The sequence below is a fragment of the Homalodisca vitripennis genome, chromosome 3, assembly GCF_021130785.1.
Source record: "Homalodisca vitripennis isolate AUS2020 chromosome 3, UT_GWSS_2.1, whole genome shotgun sequence".
In the NCBI taxonomy this organism is placed as follows: Eukaryota; Metazoa; Arthropoda; class Insecta; order Hemiptera; family Cicadellidae; genus Homalodisca; species Homalodisca vitripennis.
The window spans coordinates 45,579,320-45,596,856 of NC_060209.1; the positions used below are offsets into that span (position 1 = coordinate 45,579,320).

The following is a 17,537-nucleotide window of genomic DNA, read 5'->3' on the forward strand; positions in this document are numbered from 1 at the left end:
TGTGAATTAAGGAGTTTTATTCTTTTCCTGGAGAATGTGCTGTGTTTACGGAGAACACATGGATCATAGTGTTGTACGTGAGTGGTGTAGAAAGTCAAAGATGTTCACTGACAAGCACAAAAATCGCCAAATGACTTCAGCTTTGACATTTCTTGAATTGATGCTTGAATTTGACAATCGGCTATCTTTAAAGACTGTCACTCACAATGTTTTGTGTGTAAACACTACACATTTTCCAATAGATTTCTGCTGCACTATTCCCTTCTGCTTGCAGGAAAGAAATAACACTCTTCAACTTACATTTGGCGGAAGAATCAATAGAGGCGGCCATGTTTATGCGATTGCAACTCAGCCCAAATTGACTACTTGTACTTGACGGTGGTGACAGATGTTGTAGTGGGAAAGTTGCGTGATCGACTACTGCACACATTGTGCACCTGCCATGTGTCTGGCAGTCATACCGTGAGATCAGAGGTTAAAAAAATTACTCTCATACTATTAATAGACAAGAATCAGCGTTGTATTTTACAAGTCTTATATATTTGTAGAATTCAAGGATCGTATTAAAAGTATACTACCCCTGTGAAGTAGGTGATGTTTAAGGCAAATTGAGATAGATTTTGAAACCCTGAGACACTTCAGTGCTCTGCTCAATATCAGGCATTTACTCACAGTCCAGTTGGCTTCATGAGCCTGCCATATCAGGCTTTTTAACATCTCATGTCTTTTGTTATAATGTCTTTAAAGTAGAGTCAAACTGTATCATTTTGATATTTTATAGAAGGCGATTCATGAAGATATGCAGATACTGTGCTCCAATAGTTTCTGCATATCTTCACCATAATTTTCCCCATTGATCAAATAACCCAGATGACTTGTTAATTTTATTGAAGAGTGCATATATATATATATATATATATATATATATATATATATATATATATATATAAGTAAGAGTATGCCTCACGGTACATGGTAGATGTGTCACAGTGCATGCTTTGCTGAAGTTTCATGCAAAACTTACTCTATATATTTTGCCAGCTCCTTGAGTGATAGGCCTTTGCTAACGCTCAGCCAATAGAAACATAAGAAAACTTCTGTACATCTGTATCTTAGTGTTATATGTTGTGAGTTATATTAGTGAACTATTATAGCGTAACAAGTGAATTAACATGAAGTATTAGTTATAAGCTTAAAAAAATCAAAGAGGATTTATGAGTTTTTACATTTATGGAAAATTACAGTAGCCTTAACTGACTAAGGTACTAGTATAGTATTAATTAAATGCACAAATATTTAGACTTTTATACACTAAGCACATAGGGTTCCCTTTGTATCCTGATATTGTTCCTCTGTTCATTTTGCTCGATGTCATTGTTCTGTTGTTTAATTTATCCATGTTTAATGTGAAGGAATGTGACAAGAACATGTTCCAGTAAGTTGTGATATCCCCATTCTTCATAAACTGGATAACATTAAAAAATTCTTCAACCCCTAAGACTTATATATAAAATGAACATATACTTAATGAACTTATTTTGTTGGATGTTCTTTAGGATAACAATGTATAACGTGTGTTCATCTGCCTCTGTTATATCGGAAATAGAGGACTGCCTAGATGATATTTTCTATGCCGTAACTTAGATTGATTATTTACTTACTTAATAACCCTCTTATTGTGAGTTCTTTAGCAATAATATGGATACAAATTGTGTTTGTCGATAAAGTTATGTGTCCTAGTTGTGAGCAGATGAGAGCTCTGACAGGAACTTTCTACACATTGAGTTATTAGACGGATCACCTTTCTCTTCTAATCCTCTTAAGTATGTTCTTTACAAATAAAAGAGGTACAAGTATTGTTTGTTTGTTAGGGTTTGAACTTAAGTGGTGGCCAGAAGCAGAGGGTAGCCCTGGCTCGAGCTGTGTATGTCATGCTCTTCTCTCACCCTAAAGCCAGCAACTCACCTAGAGAACGTCATTACAACCTTTGTCTATTTGATGATACTCTCAGTGCATTGGACACATTTGTAGCCAGACGTGTATATAAAAATGTAATGGGTCCTGAAGGTGTACTTAAAGATAAGGTCAGTGTTGTCTACTTTTACTCTCTTTGTTAAGATGAGATAATTTTATTTAGACCATACAAAGAGGAAGAGCTCACCGTAGTTTTTCGAGTCTCAAGGTGGATATTAAATGTATAAACTTCATCTGAATTTGTTATGATTAGAAAATATGTTTTAATATCTTGTATAGTCCATTTTCAATATCATGAAGATTCAGGGAACAGCATTGGTTATATTTTTATAGCAACATATTTCAGTTTAATTTGAGTTATTTAGTGTAATATTATCACGTTCTGTGCTGATATTATAGTTTTCGATTACATCTGAACAGTAGTGAAGAGGATAGGACAAATAAATAATGAACTGTCGGATGATTGTGGACAGTGTAAGCATTGTAAATAAGCACTTTTGTTTTTTACTTGAAGTACTAAAAAAAACGTGTTTTACTTGATAAGTATAAATTATCCATATTTAGCGATATTACAAGTTATTTGGGTTTAATATTTACATATCAGTTGAAACCACAACATTTCCTGTGAGGAATTCCAAAATGTTCTTGTACTGTTAGTCAATGATTTTCCAGCGTACACTCAAGATCATAATACTTCATGTGTAATGTATAGACAATATGACACTTCTGATAGGGAACCACATTGCAGAAGGAGTTTGTGCAGCTGTGCATGGTGTGCCCTCTCTAAATAAGGTTCTAAATTAATCCAGATCAAATGACCTGGCTATAAACCTGCAAAAACAGTACAAATTAATATCAGTAAGAAAGAGATCATATCCTCAACATCACCAATGTAACAGTTGAAAACTATGTAAAATTTCTGGACTATGAGTTATTCTGGACAGCAACTACTTTTTTTCTTATAGCTCATAACACTCCACCAGTTAGCACTTGTTTATTTATTTAGTGTAGAAGTCATTCTGTTAGTACATAGTGTTAATATTTTCTTGTACTGTTTTATATTTCAGACACGTATTATCACCACAAGTCCGAAATCAAAAACTGTTCTAAAAGATGCAGATATGATTGTAATGCTTGAAGATGGTAAAATTATTGAGAGTGGGACTTTTGACGATTTGTGGGGCAAGAAAAGAGATTTTTATAAATTCTATATGGAAGAGAGCAATAATAGGCAATATCAGCTTGGTCAGTTTTATATATTTAGTGCAATATATACTTAAATAACTGAGTTATATTCTAACAGATATTAATTTTAATTCTCTGGACCCTAGGTGGCAATTAGCACAGTAAATGCATTTTGATTGTCAACTGGATCGTCAATGTCAACCCTCTGAGCCCAAGTGACATTTCAGTTGACAATAAAAATGCATTTACTCTGCTTTAAAATTGGCTCCTAGGGTCCAGAGAATTAAAATAAGTGAATAAATAAATAAATATAATATATATATATATATATATATATATATATATATATATATATATATATATATATGCTAGTCAGGAATTTCAATCTAATCTTTATTTTTTATATATGTTGTATTGCTATTGTTTTGTGTGGTTCATTTTCTGATTAAAGATTATTTTCTTGTCTTTAAACCAAACATCATACTTCCTTTTTTCTCATTAACTTTGATCATTTATTTAAAGTTGTCACTCCTTATATGCATTAACCCAATACTGGATTTTGTTGTTGTTTGTTTTTATTAATTTAAGTTGCAATAGCACATCATCTGAATGAATTTGGAAAAGATGAAATGCGAGTTCTAGGGGATGGTTTTGCTAGGGAAAATCTTTTGAATCCATCATAAAATTAAGGAGGGTGGATATTTTTACTTCTCTAAGATATCTTCCATATCAACCACAGCAGCCTTAATGCTTTAAAGAGCCTCTAAACAAGTAGCAGTTTGTTTGATATGTTTGGTTTTATCGATAATTCACCCTGGAATGATCTCAAGAAAATGTTGAAGAAACTGTACACTTTTCTCTGTAGCAATCACCTCTTTCCTTCACCACCATATAATTCTTCCATAATCTATCCCCATTTAGAACCATCTTGGAAGTTGAAACAGAGAGAAATAAGATTCATTCTTCAATTGAAGACATGAAAGTAAATAGAAAACAATTCAGAACTTAAACTGTTTTGTTTTTACAAATACAGACATAGCAGTGTGATTAGATAATAACATTGTCATTGCTTCCTTAGTGGAAATCCAAAAAGCATAGTACTAATGACCATAATGTTCTATTAAATCAACAAAAAGGAAGGAGGGAAATATATCAACTGCTATTATCTTAAACTCCAGTAAAACTTTTGATTGCTTGGAACATGACTGCTTACTAAAGAAATTGACCACCCTAGGAATATGTGGGACTGCAAATTCATGGTTTTCTAGCTACTTAGCCAAAGAAGCCAGGTGATTGAATAAAAACATCTAATAAATGGAAAAAAAAAAACAGAAAATGTCAACTCTATAATTATTAAACAAATCTCAAGAGGAGTCCCGCAAGGGTTGGTTCTGGGACCTGTATTTTTCATACCATTCACAAATGACTTCCCAGCATACATGCAAGACTATAGTAAACCGCTTATGTATGCAGATGACACAATACTATTGCTTGATAGACAGAGATCTGATGAACTTGAAATAGACAGCTATATTGACTTGAACAATGATCTTGTTGTGAACGAAAGTAAAATCAAGCAGGTAGTCCTTGGATAGGCAAAACAAGATCACCGGAAGACTACCTAAACTTGAAAAAAGTTACAACTACGAAATACCGATTCCTTCTACAATAAAGTAAGTACAGGCTTGTTTGTAATAACATGAATAAAAAATGTTAGTGACGTGATGAGAGCTAAAATAGCGTATCAAGCATTGTTTTGAGTAGCACCTTCTATACGGAATTGCAGTCTGGGGCACCACTACAGCTGGAAACATGCAACGCATTGTTGTTCTACAAAAACAGGCAATTAGGATTCTGCATAATCTGCAGCCCAGAGATACCTCTAGAAGATCCTTTCAAGAATTGAAATTCTTAAAGTGATCAACTTTTACATCCTAGAGACAATAACCCATGTCCACAATAAGGAACCAGAAACGGCTCTAATTGGATCACAAATTCACCATTATAATACCTGGCACTCATACAACTACTGCCTACATGTGCATCAACTTCTACTGAAAAGAAAACAAGCTTTATAAGTGCCAAGATGTGGACCGCCTTGCTGGATATACTGAAAAATGGCAACAAGCAGATCTTTATCTGAGTTACCAGAGTGACCCTTTTATACCATAAGTGAATTCTTTTACTACAATTTGCAAAACTTAACTTCTAAAAATTTCATTCTTACTGTGACACTATACTTATCTTGATGATAATGTAATAAAGATCTTTTTGGCTTTGACTTGATAGTTGTAACAGAGTCCTGTCCTTATCTTAATACCAGGTCACTTGTTGTCCTGTCTTCCTGGTTGTTTTTCATTGTTCATATTACAATTGAAAAGTATAAAGAAATAAAACTCTACCATCTTATTGATTTTTTTTAATTTTTTGCTTTTTAAATATTTATTTATGATTATACTTTTTCTATTACAACTGCATTTTAAAGTTACTATCTAAAAGTGTTTTTAATTTTTAATTATAATTATGTTCTAAAAAAATCAAAATGCCAATATACATTTGAAAAGAATCAAATTAAACTTTTTAACGAATAACTTAAAACCATTGTTATTTTTATTTCAAAAGCCACAATTTTAAAAATATTTAGTTCATCATAACATATTACCTAAATAATTAATTGTTATTAGTTGTAGGTGTGCAAAAGGTATTACAACATAAAAACCTTGTATTATAAAATATTTTGTTACCATATTTTGCTTTTTGTGTAATCTCAGAACATTAAAAATAAAAAGATGTAAATTGCATAAATAATATAAATTATACATTGTAAATAGAAGTACTAATTAATGTACATGTTTTCACTGTACATTTACATCAAGTAGCACTTTGTCTTAGATTGAAAAACACTTCAACTATTCAACAACAATATAAACATTTTGTATATTATATATAAGTTATACGTGAAAGCTAATTTTCACATTTGTTGCAGTTGATGAATTGATTAGTCAGAATGATAGTGTAAGTGAAAATCACAGAATATCGGATAATATGGAGAAATGCAAATCCGGAAGCAGCTCACAAAGGTTAGTATTTTGTAACATTAGCTAACATAAATCGCTGTACTTATTCGTGCGGTGGCGTTTTAAGTATGTAAAATATTTTTCAAACATGTCAAAGAATTTTTTAAATTACTTTTTTACTCAAAAGTATTACTATTTACTAGCCATGTTTTATCTAGTTACGATTTTGATGAAAATGATCCCCAGTAGGTTGAATTAAAATGCAAAAAATAAAACAATAATGTTTTGCTTAGAGTTTGCTATTGAGAATGGCTAATTGAAAAGAATGACAGTATTTTGGACACTTGTAGTACAGTGGACACAGTAAAGAGAACACAGTTGTTTCTTTGTTTAAAGTTTGTTATTGACGATGGAAGGTTTGACACCATAACAGGATTTCGGACATTTGCCATTGTTAACCTTAACGATGACAGTTGTCTCACTGGAACTATGTTCTCACTATCCAATTGCTATTTCTAGGAACTGTCATTGGCAGGAAATAGCACATCTCTAGTGAATTTAGTTCACGGGTCCTAGATTCAAGATTCAAGATCTTTATTAGTCATTAAGCACATTACAAAAGTGCAAAAGACATCGTCAGACATAATTTAATCATTAACTAAACAACAGAGAGTCTTAAACTTGAAAAATACTCTCAGTTGTTTCTAATATAATTGTAAAAAGTTAAAATAAAAAATAGTTGTCTAAGACATGATGCTAAATTACATAGCTTTTTAAAACTAATAAACATAGTATATTATAATATATAATAATACACTAACAACTAAAACTTAATTTGCTAATATCAAAATTAAGGAACTCATCAACAGAGTAAAAATCTTCTAATTTTAACTGTTTATTTAATGCATATTTAAATTTGTTTACACTAACTAGTTGTGCATTTACAGGCGACTTGTTTAATGATTTAATTCTCATTTACAAACCTCAGGAACATGTTTAGGTTTGAACTCTTGTTGCTTTCCGTCCAAATACAAAATCTGAAAAACAACATTTGAGAAATAGTATTTGTTCTCTTCTGTTCTTAACAACAGATAATTAGTATATGGAAACATATGTTATTTTGGAACCCAACATGAAGGTAATAAAGCACACAATCCAAACACCATTCTATGCATAATAACACAAATGCATTTTGCACACACCTCAGGATATATCTATAGACGGACATATAAAGAGACAGATAACAACATGGTTTTAAGAAGGACCTGTCTGTCCTTTATAATAAAATACTCTGACAAATGGATACTTTTACTTATTTGAAAGAGTGTGTAATATTATATTATATTTATCATATATTAATAGATTCCATCTGACAATCCAATTTCAAATAATTGGATATTGGATATTGAGTCTAACAGGCAGTGAGTTGTAGCCTTTAAGTCCAAGGCTTTGTATGAGCACCAGTAACTGTTATGCTGAACTATAAGTTTCGCTAATGCTCAGCCAATCACTCAAATTCAAAAGTCAAATCACATAGCTTGATATATAGTGCTAATTGAATGAGCATAGTATTATTAGGCTATTTATTGTTATTAATGCTCCTTGATAGCATATTTAAATTTTAAGTTTTAAGTCTATAAAATAAGTTGCTCCGAATTATAAAATCACCAAATATTTATTGGAACTGCAGGTTTTCTACAATAGAAATTCACACAAGTTTATAAAGTAATATAATTAGGGAATAACTTCAAGTTCACTTCCTAAAATGCTCCAATAAAATTTGTACTATGGTTTGTTCAAATGGTATTTTACTCAGGAGAACCAAAATACCAAAAGATTTGTGATCATTCACTTTATTAAACTTATTTACATTAAAACATCTCTTAACAAATTAATTTTGAATTATATCTAAATTTTTTTGAAATAAACTAAGTAAACATTTTGCTTCCCTGTTAATAAATAATAAAACCTCATGATCTTGAATTTGTTAGTTCTCCTCTACTTCAAAATCCCTAAAACCACCTGTAATTCCTCTACACACAATGTAAATTTTAAATTTTATAAAGGTTAAGTTTAATGTACAATTCCGATTATTTCTGCCCAATTGAATAACACCAGTTTTAGATTGTAAATAGATAAAAGCATTCTACAACTTCTATAGCAATTTTCTTCTTTATTGATATCTTTTTTAAAAACAAAACTTGTAATATTTGAAGGCAATACAAATGCGTATAACAGGGCTGAATCTCAGCTGAATTCTTCCCTCTCCTTTACTTCCTCCCTTGTTTAATTGCTGGTTCATGCACCAATCAGAGTCAAGGTCACCTTATATAGAGTTGATTTTCTCTCCAGAGATGACCTCAAACCCTTCAGTGCCGTTTCTCCTTAAAAAGGTGGTATTATTTTATTTTAGAAATGTTTAAAAAAATATATTAACATAGTTTAAAGCATACCATTAATTAAAATTATCTAGATTTAGTTGATTATTGTTTTATTTTGCTCCAAAAAACTACTATAATGACTTATTAATGTGTTACCATATCTGTTACAATTTTTTGATTAGATTTTATGACTGTGGCTGTTCAAAATTTGGAAAAAGAATTGTTATATCTCAGTTGTTATGTAGCATTGATCAAAATAAAAAGTTTTTTAGAATGCTTAGGTAATTTTAAACAATAAGTGTTGGTTTTCGATATTTAATGAGGTTTTTTTAGATAATGTCTGTAAAAAACTTTTATAAGTTTACCATAAATATTGAATAGTTATAAGTAAATATCTTACATACAAAATTTCTGATTGATTGTAACTAAATGAATTCCACATTTAAACAAATCATTCTTTTTATGTGGTTAGGCTTACAGAATGTTTTGTCTTGTAAGGTTTTAAGGTAATGGAGATTCTAAATATTTGTATTCATGTATATTGGTGTATTTGAATGTGTTATTAGTAAATTACATGCCGATCTTTAGTCATCGTACCATCAGTGTTGTACAAATTAACCATCTATACTATTAATAACTTTAGTTTAACATTTCGAGATGACAGCCCCATTTTAAATTTTCCGACCAAGTCTGAAGGAATATTTTTGTATTGTCCTGTTTGGTATCTGTTGATTGAAGTTATAGGTCATGTATTAAGTAAATTCAGGGTATTTTATTATATACAAATTTTATAATTTATTTTATAAAGTAAAAAAATTGAATAAGTGAAAGACGTTTACTTATGTACTTAATATGTAGTTTTTATTATTTTGTAGTTTTCATAATACCAACGAGGAGGACAAGCTTATCCAAGAAGAGACCACAGAAGTGGGAAAAGTAAGTGCAAAAGATTTATTTAGCAACTCAATAAAATATTTTGGCTTTGGAAAGTAATACATAATAATTCTATTACTGTATCCAACTGATGTTTGTTGTTGAATCGGTTACAGGGTACAAACTCTCGCAGTTGTAGTTTGGGTGTGATGTAATATGATATGTTTGCAAAGTAGTGAAAGCTGAAATATTGTTTATCTAAGTCATTGTGAGTAATAAAAATGATACTGTCTCAAATACATTTATTTGACTTTACTAATTTATATATTTCACATAGGCCTCTATATTATGTGTGACATGAGAAATTCTTTATTCATAATTGTCAAGATTAGAATACATGTTAACTTTCTACTTAAAGGTTAGTTAAATTAATATAAAAATATGTATGTATGTAAATATATATATATATATATATATATATATATATATATATAACTTAAGTTATATATATAACTAGTTATATATAGTTATATATATAGTTATATATAGTTATAACTAGTTTAGTTATATATAGTTTTAAGTTATTATATATATAATTTAAAAAAAAATATATATATATATTTTTAAATTATATATATTTATTTATTTAAATTATATATGTATATATATATATAAAATTATACATATGTGTATAATTATATATGTATACATACATACATACATACATACATATATATATATATATATATATATATATATATATATATATGTATTATGTATGTATGTATTAGTGCCATATATTTTTTCCTTTTTATAATGAAATTTAAAACACTTAAAAGTGTAATTTGGTGATGTTTTAGAACAATACATATCTTTTATAGCTACAGTGTGTTCATACATTTATACTATCAAATTTCACCATTTGATTTGTAAGATCAAAATAAGTAAGAAGTCTCATAAAAAAATATATTCCTATCTTGCTTGGTTTACCATCTGTATGCCTGTTTGTGTTTTTTAGGGAAAAATTATGCCTTTAAAATAAATAAAGGTATACATTTTTAAAGTTACCAAAGCTTTTAGTCTAATGAAGTACTGCTTTAAAAAAAGTTTTCAGATAAATATCATATCCTGTTTCAAAATGGTGTCATACAAAATTTATATATGCACAAATATTACAAATACACATAGCAATAAAAGTAATATTGTTGGCGTTGACCAGCCAATAATACTATTGTATTAATTTTTATTGCATTGCTAACATCAATCAGTTCATGGAGCATATTAGTAATGGTCTCTTTTAAGTTATGGTAACTTGCAGAGTGAGGACTTCTTTATAATAGATCAAGGAATTTAATTGTAAAGGTAAAACAATTTATCAAAAATAGTGATAACATTCTTGTTTACAACATAACATTATTATGATATAGCATAATATTGTATTTTAAATAGAAGAATAACTTTCAAGTACAAGTTTCCTCATCTTCTGCAAAACTGAAGTCTCACTTGCTATTCCACATTGACATTTTTCTGTGTTGTTCCACAGAGTGTTTGTTTCTGTGTTTTTTTTTGGCACAATCTTTTAGATTATATACATGTATCAAAACTTATAAACCATATTTTAAAAGAGCTGTGTTGTTAAGCAATATCATTGTGTTATGTTAGCTTGTTTAGTTTTAATATCCAAAGTATATACCATTTACCTATACATACCATACCTATATATACCATACATACAAGTGGTATACAAAAGAAACCAGGATATTGCTACTCATGGAGGCTCTTGGATAGTATGTAATTCTCCTATTAGGTGTGTGTGGTACAGCTCATTCACAGTTCAGTTCTATCCGTGTCGTTGAATTGGTTTGTTTTGTTTATCATAGTGATTGTTACAGATACAGGTAATGCTATTTATGTTCTCTCTTTATATTTTTATGATGACGAATTTAAGTGAACAACCTGTAGCTATGAAATTTGCATACTGCTCAGTAAGAAAACCTTGCTGAAGCAGTTTTGATGTTGAAAAGAATTTATGAGATTATTATGAGAAAAATTGCTGACATAAAATTGACAGACCATTGAGCAGTTTTTTTTTTAAAGTTGTAAGAAGGTTACACAATAGTGCTGTTAAAAATACACAATTTGTAGCAGAAATGGGACAAATATTCTACTGCGACAACAATACACCTGCACTTACAGCCATTTCTGTTGGCCACTTTGTAGCAGAAAAATAGCATGATGCCACTACCCCAAACACTTATTTGAAGTAGATTTTTTTCTTCTTTCCAACTATTATAATTAACCAGAGATTTAAGCTTTGTGTAACTATGAAAAATATATTTTCATGCATAAAAGCATACCAAACAAAAATTGGGGGAGGAATTTTTGGCTGCATCTGAAGCTGAACATAAATAATGTTTTGAACAATCGAATTACTGATTGGAAATATATATCACAAAAAAAGAAATTGGGAGTAGTTTAAGGAAATTTAATTGTTTAAAAAATATGAAGAATATTATAATTTAAAAATAGTTTTGGTTTCTTTTGGCTTCCTCTTGTAGATCGTTAATTCTTTTTCTGTGGTTAACAGGTAAAGTGGGCTGTATACAACCACTATCTCAAGTCAGGAGGGCTGTGGTTTGCAGCTTTTGTTCTTTTTCTAGTATTCCATCAGTTGCTTCTGTTTGTTCTCATTAATTCGCCAGAAGCTTGGATTACGGACGCAGGGACACCCGGAGAGAACAATACAGAGACAACTAAAAGTGATTTTAGTCGTCTTTGTGCCTACACAGTAATTGGAATCATGTTCGGTAAGTAGTACAGTACTGATTATCAGAGATAATTAATTAAAAGGTTGCTGTATGCCAAAAATAGTTTGACAGTAAAAATAAATTAAGACATAGAAACATTTTAAGAAACAACTATAATATTAATCATTAACCCCTTAAAGGAATTTATTATACCTAAAATTAGGTTGTTATGTTGATTTGTTGCTGTTTTTTTGTACAGAGACAGGTTTGTAGAATTTAAATATATGCTTTTTTATGCAAAAAGTTATTTTTGTGCCTTTCAAATTTTTGTTATTTTTGAAGCTGTAGACAGGTATTCAAAACACTTAGCATTCAATATTTACTAGTCTCTACATCTTTCAAGTGGAAATAAATCAAAATTTTTGCACCTTTAATACAAGACATGCAGTAAAATACATCCTTCCTGGCACCGGTCTATCCTTTTCGAGAAAACTCCCTCATATATCGGGCATAAACTGAAGAACCTGCTACCAGGTAATCTTTAAGGTTGTTGAAGAAAACACCTCTAAAAAGAACAGTGGATATTATGCCTTAAAACATCTACATCATCGAACTTCCTAGAAGCAGTATACCAAAGTTAAACTACAACAAAACCGTCGATTTTTATGAAACCTTAAACATTCCTTTTTGTTAATTTACTTATTTTCTCTATAGTTAATCTCTGTAAAATAAAATAATAAATAAATTAACTATCTTTTACTCTTATATTTATAATCTGAAATTTATTGTGTTTTACTGTATTCCTTGTTTACCCCGATCATGTCAGTCTTATTTAATCCAGATAAATTAGATTACACTATATTAAAATGAATTCCCGGAGTAGTACTTCCCTGGACTCCTCTTTATACTATGGGGTATTCCATACTTCCAAGACTCCCACCCAAACATAATTTGTATCTATGCCACTGCTAGTTAGTTACCAGTTGTAATAATTCACTAAATGTGTGCAGCTATTACCTTCTTCGGTGCTGAGCTTACAGTACGGTGGGCTTTACTCAATAGTAGTTCCAAGCTCCACAACTCTATGCTCCATGGCGTGCTGTATGCTCCACTGTCCTTCACAGACTCCAACCCTTGTGGCCGTATCATTGCCAGGTTCTCTCGAGATATGGATATTCTTGATTACAATCTTCCGACATCTTTTCATTCATTTCTCTACTATTGTTTTGCAGTAAGTTTATATGCTCACTTATTTATGATCTAAGTTTGATGTACAATAATTAGTATAGGAATATCTCTTAGAAAAAACAACAATGTCAAATTGATCCAATGTTATTGAATATTTAATTGGTCAAACAGTGTTTCATTGGCTCATAATATTGGTAATTTAGTTTTCCACAAGAAAATTTCTACTCTAAACCAATGAACAAAGTAATAGGTGAGCTAGGTGCATGTAACTTAAACAGTGTGCGAGGTGGGATATCTGTACAAAATCCTGCCGGCCAGCGAAGGTAGCCAGGTTTGCGCAGTGCTGCTGCTCATGAGCAGCCGAGCTTAATACCATCGATGCCAAATATTTAATTGATTTTAATAATTAGAACAGTCCATCAGCGTAATATATCTGTTAATAATTATTATTTTGTTTCACCATCATGTAATTAAAAATAAAAGTGAACCAATAATTACATTAATAACGAGAAATTCTTTAAAAAGTAATCTGTTAATTTAAGTTTTAATTTAACTTTGTTTGAATTTTTCTACATCAACGTAATATATCTGTTAATAATTATTATTTTATTTTTACATTAATAACAAATTCTTTAAAAAGTAATCTGTTAATTTAATATATTTTGGTTAACTTTTTAAGCTTTTATTTTTAATTATTAAATAGTATGTATATATTTTGGTTAATTTTTAAGCATTTATTTTAATTTAAAATTTGTTAAGATCATTCACTGTACATATATCTGTATATTATGTGAGGTTGAGTGGTAGAGAGGGCTAAATAGCCCTAACTCCGCCTCTTAAATAAAGGCATATTTCATTTCATTTCAATAATTTATCCTTGAGAAACATCTTTACTGATCAGTTTATTAAGAGATGAAAAAAGCAGTGTTTATTAGTCAGTTGAACTTAGTGCTTCTTGCTCATTATATATTACTTTAACATTAATAAAGTTAAACAAGACAAACTATAAAACTTTAGTTTATTTTCATAATTTGTGACCCATACGGTTTCACTTGATGTTGTGGAAATTTTATTTAGGATCTATTAAGAGTACTTGCTTTGTCATCATTGACCTCACACAGATAATGCATTAGCAATACCAAGGTTCATCTGGAATCCAGAATGTCTCCAACATTTTAGGAAGAGGAAGGAGAATATATATTGGATGGTAGGTATTCATTAACCCATAAGTATAGTATAGACTCATAACTATTACTTGTCCAGTCCTTGGTAAAAAAAGTAGGTGATTTATAATAGCTGTCATAGCTTAAAAGACCTGCTATTTCACTTCAGTATTGTGGTAAAATTGCTCTAATTTCTTTTGTAGTATTTATTATACTATTATTGAAAATCAATATTCCATTTTCTCTTGTCAGATATATGTGTTTAGCTTGAGTCAGTCTGTCATTTAGCTACTTTGAGCACATTGAGAAGTTGCAATTGAAAAGGAGTCTGCTACCAAACATTAATTGCTAGTCATTTTTGCATTTTAAACCAGGATCAAATAAATCATAGTCTTGTATTTAAAGGGTTAATAGGTTAAATTAAAAATTCCTTCTCTCAGGATTTGACTTAATTACAGGTCTATTATAAGATCAGGAAAAATATACCAGATCTATGCTCCAGTGTTAAACAATTTTCTATCTTTAACTTCTGAACACATCTCATTATTTTTAACCTTACATGTGATGAGCACCTGTGAGAAGTTTTAAAATATGTTTGAATTATTAATTAGTTGTCTGTTCTTACTTTTAATACATAAACAATATTCACATACTGTTTTATGACCAGGTGATGATGTTCTCATTTGCCATAATGCTCGAACCTTCAATTTTTACTTTTGCTGCAGTAGTCATCGTGATATTCTCCATTTTAATAATGGTAAGATATACATTTTTTATTTTCGGTAATATGAGAGAAAAAAAAGTTTATTTTGTTGTCGTAATTATTATTTTGATACATTTTAGAATGGTATATTGTTGTGGTATATTATTACTTTCAATGCATAGCGAGTAATAACAAAATGTTTGTCAAAAACTGTACACTCTCTGTGAATTACTTACTTTTAAAAATAAGTTCTCTTTAAAAAAAAATACTAATTACTTTATTAATATTTTGTTGAAGATAAAGCTTGTATTGGATACTATTAACTTAATTAAATTAAATTTAAAACACATAAACCAATACTTAAAACTGTTATTTAATATAAACAAAAGCCTGTGATGTGTCTGACGAAGATAGCCTTGCTATCAAAATGCCTCACAAAAATAAAAGTTTTAAATATTGGTTTATGTGTTTAAATGTAATTAAGTTAAATATTAATATTTTGCAGATAAGACCTGTAAAATAGATTTTTGTGATTGAAACCATGATTTTTAAAATATTGAATCAAGTATCAATGGAAGTCATTAATTAAATGTCTTTTATAAATATAATTTCCATTCCATTTCTAAATTCAATAGATATTGATTAAAAATATATTTTTAATTAAAATTCACAAATTAATAGTAATAGATTAATTAATAAAACAGATAAAATAAAATATACATATTGACAAGTTCCTGCTCAGCTCTAACATAGCTTTAATACTAATTGCTTGTATTTTTCAGCTCTGCTTTATTGCAACTTCTAGACAGCTAAGGAGGCTTGAGTCAGTGTCTCGCTCTCCTATTTATTCACATCTCAGTGAATCATTCGTAGGTTAGTAATTAAACAAGGTAGGTTATGTAGAATTAGTTAGATTTAATAAGAAAATAGTATAGTAAAAGAATAATAGAAAATTACTTGTCCTTTCTAGTTTATCTAACTCTTGTTCATAGATGGAATGGATGAGTGTTAAATGGTCTCTTCAATTAAATATATAATTTGTTACCGATCAGATGGTAAATTTGAATCATTAATGATTTTTGTTTAGTAAGTAGCAAGCTGAAGGTCGTACATATTTGCTTAATTTTAAAGTATATACATTACGGTAATCAATTTATCAAATGTAAAAAAAAATCCTTAGAAAATTTCAATCTTAAAATGTACGCATTGCACTAGTAACAAAGCTTAGGTATTAAAGTTAATAAATGATGCAGGGTAAGTAAGTGTAGGATAAGAATCTTGAATTTTTTTCTTTACCTCCCACATTAAACTTTTGAGCACCAGCCGCTTGATGGTGCAGCCTGCTGAAAATGCTAAGGTGGAATTCTAGAAACTAAGGCTGAGATAGTTGTCTACAAATCCTTTAACTGATCTACATCAAAGGACACTCACATTGTGTATTGCCGCAAACTCATCTGAACTGATCTACATTATATTCAATTAAAGATATCATTGTCATAATTCTGAACACAACTTCAATTAAAAAAAAACAAATAATTGTAAGATTCCTTTATTTAAAAATATTAGAATATGCTCATAGTTATAAAACATTAATGAAAATTTCTACAAATTTTTGTGGATTGTACAATTAGGTGATTCTACATTGTAAATCCAAACAAAAAAATGAGTTTATATATTTCATGGACTACCAGTAAAATATCTTGTATGCGGTGCCCTAGAGCTGAAAACACACACATGCATACAAATGTGTGCGCACACACAAACACAAAATGCATACACAAATTGATTGTACTGGTATATATTAATCTGTGACATTGTGTCCTTTGTATTTTTAATAAATTAACAACAGCAATGTTTATATTTTGGTATAGGAGCCACTTCAATTCGTGCATATGGTGCCCAGGATAGATTCATACAAAAGTTTGAAGAAAATGTGGACTCAAACCAACGCTGCAACTTTTCATTAAGTGCCTCAAACATGTAAGTGTAGGTTGGAAACTTTTCTCCTAGCTTGGAGATGTAAAATATTATAAAGAATCTATATACATACAGGCAGTTATTGCGGTCTTAGTTCAACTTTCATAATATAACGAAACGTTGATACATTATCGACTTTTGTTCAACAGAACAAACAAGTTCCCAGGGATTCAGAAACTTATTCTTGGCCAGAGGACATGCAACCAGGTATCAGTCACAGTAATTAAGACAGCTTATCTAAATTACAATGAGTAGTCTGGTTCATTGCTATTGTCATGTTGCTGTTGCTAGTAGAATTATAGCCTAACAGATTTATTATATAGCAATTG

General features: G+C 29.8%; 1 protein-coding gene across 4 annotated transcripts in view; it reads left to right on the forward strand.

The window, feature by feature from the left end:
• The window catches only part of LOC124356854 (ATP-binding cassette sub-family C member 3-like), a 77,758-nt gene that overhangs the window by 36,731 nt on the left and 23,490 nt on the right, over window positions 1-17,537 (forward strand). For all 4 annotated transcript variants that reach the window (XM_046808114.1, XM_046808116.1, XM_046808115.1 and 1 more), the window contains 9 exons: window positions 1,872-2,084; window positions 3,042-3,219; window positions 6,146-6,239; window positions 9,433-9,493; window positions 12,018-12,237; window positions 13,188-13,408; window positions 15,196-15,285; window positions 16,014-16,104; window positions 17,103-17,211. In XM_046808114.1, coding sequence (XP_046664070.1) covers window positions 1,872-2,084; window positions 3,042-3,219; window positions 6,146-6,239; window positions 9,433-9,493; window positions 12,018-12,237; window positions 13,188-13,408; window positions 15,196-15,285; window positions 16,014-16,104; window positions 17,103-17,211 — 1,277 coding nt within the window. The remainder of the gene's footprint in view (window positions 1-1,871; window positions 2,085-3,041; window positions 3,220-6,145; window positions 6,240-9,432; window positions 9,494-12,017; window positions 12,238-13,187; window positions 13,409-15,195; window positions 15,286-16,013; window positions 16,105-17,102; window positions 17,212-17,537) is intronic.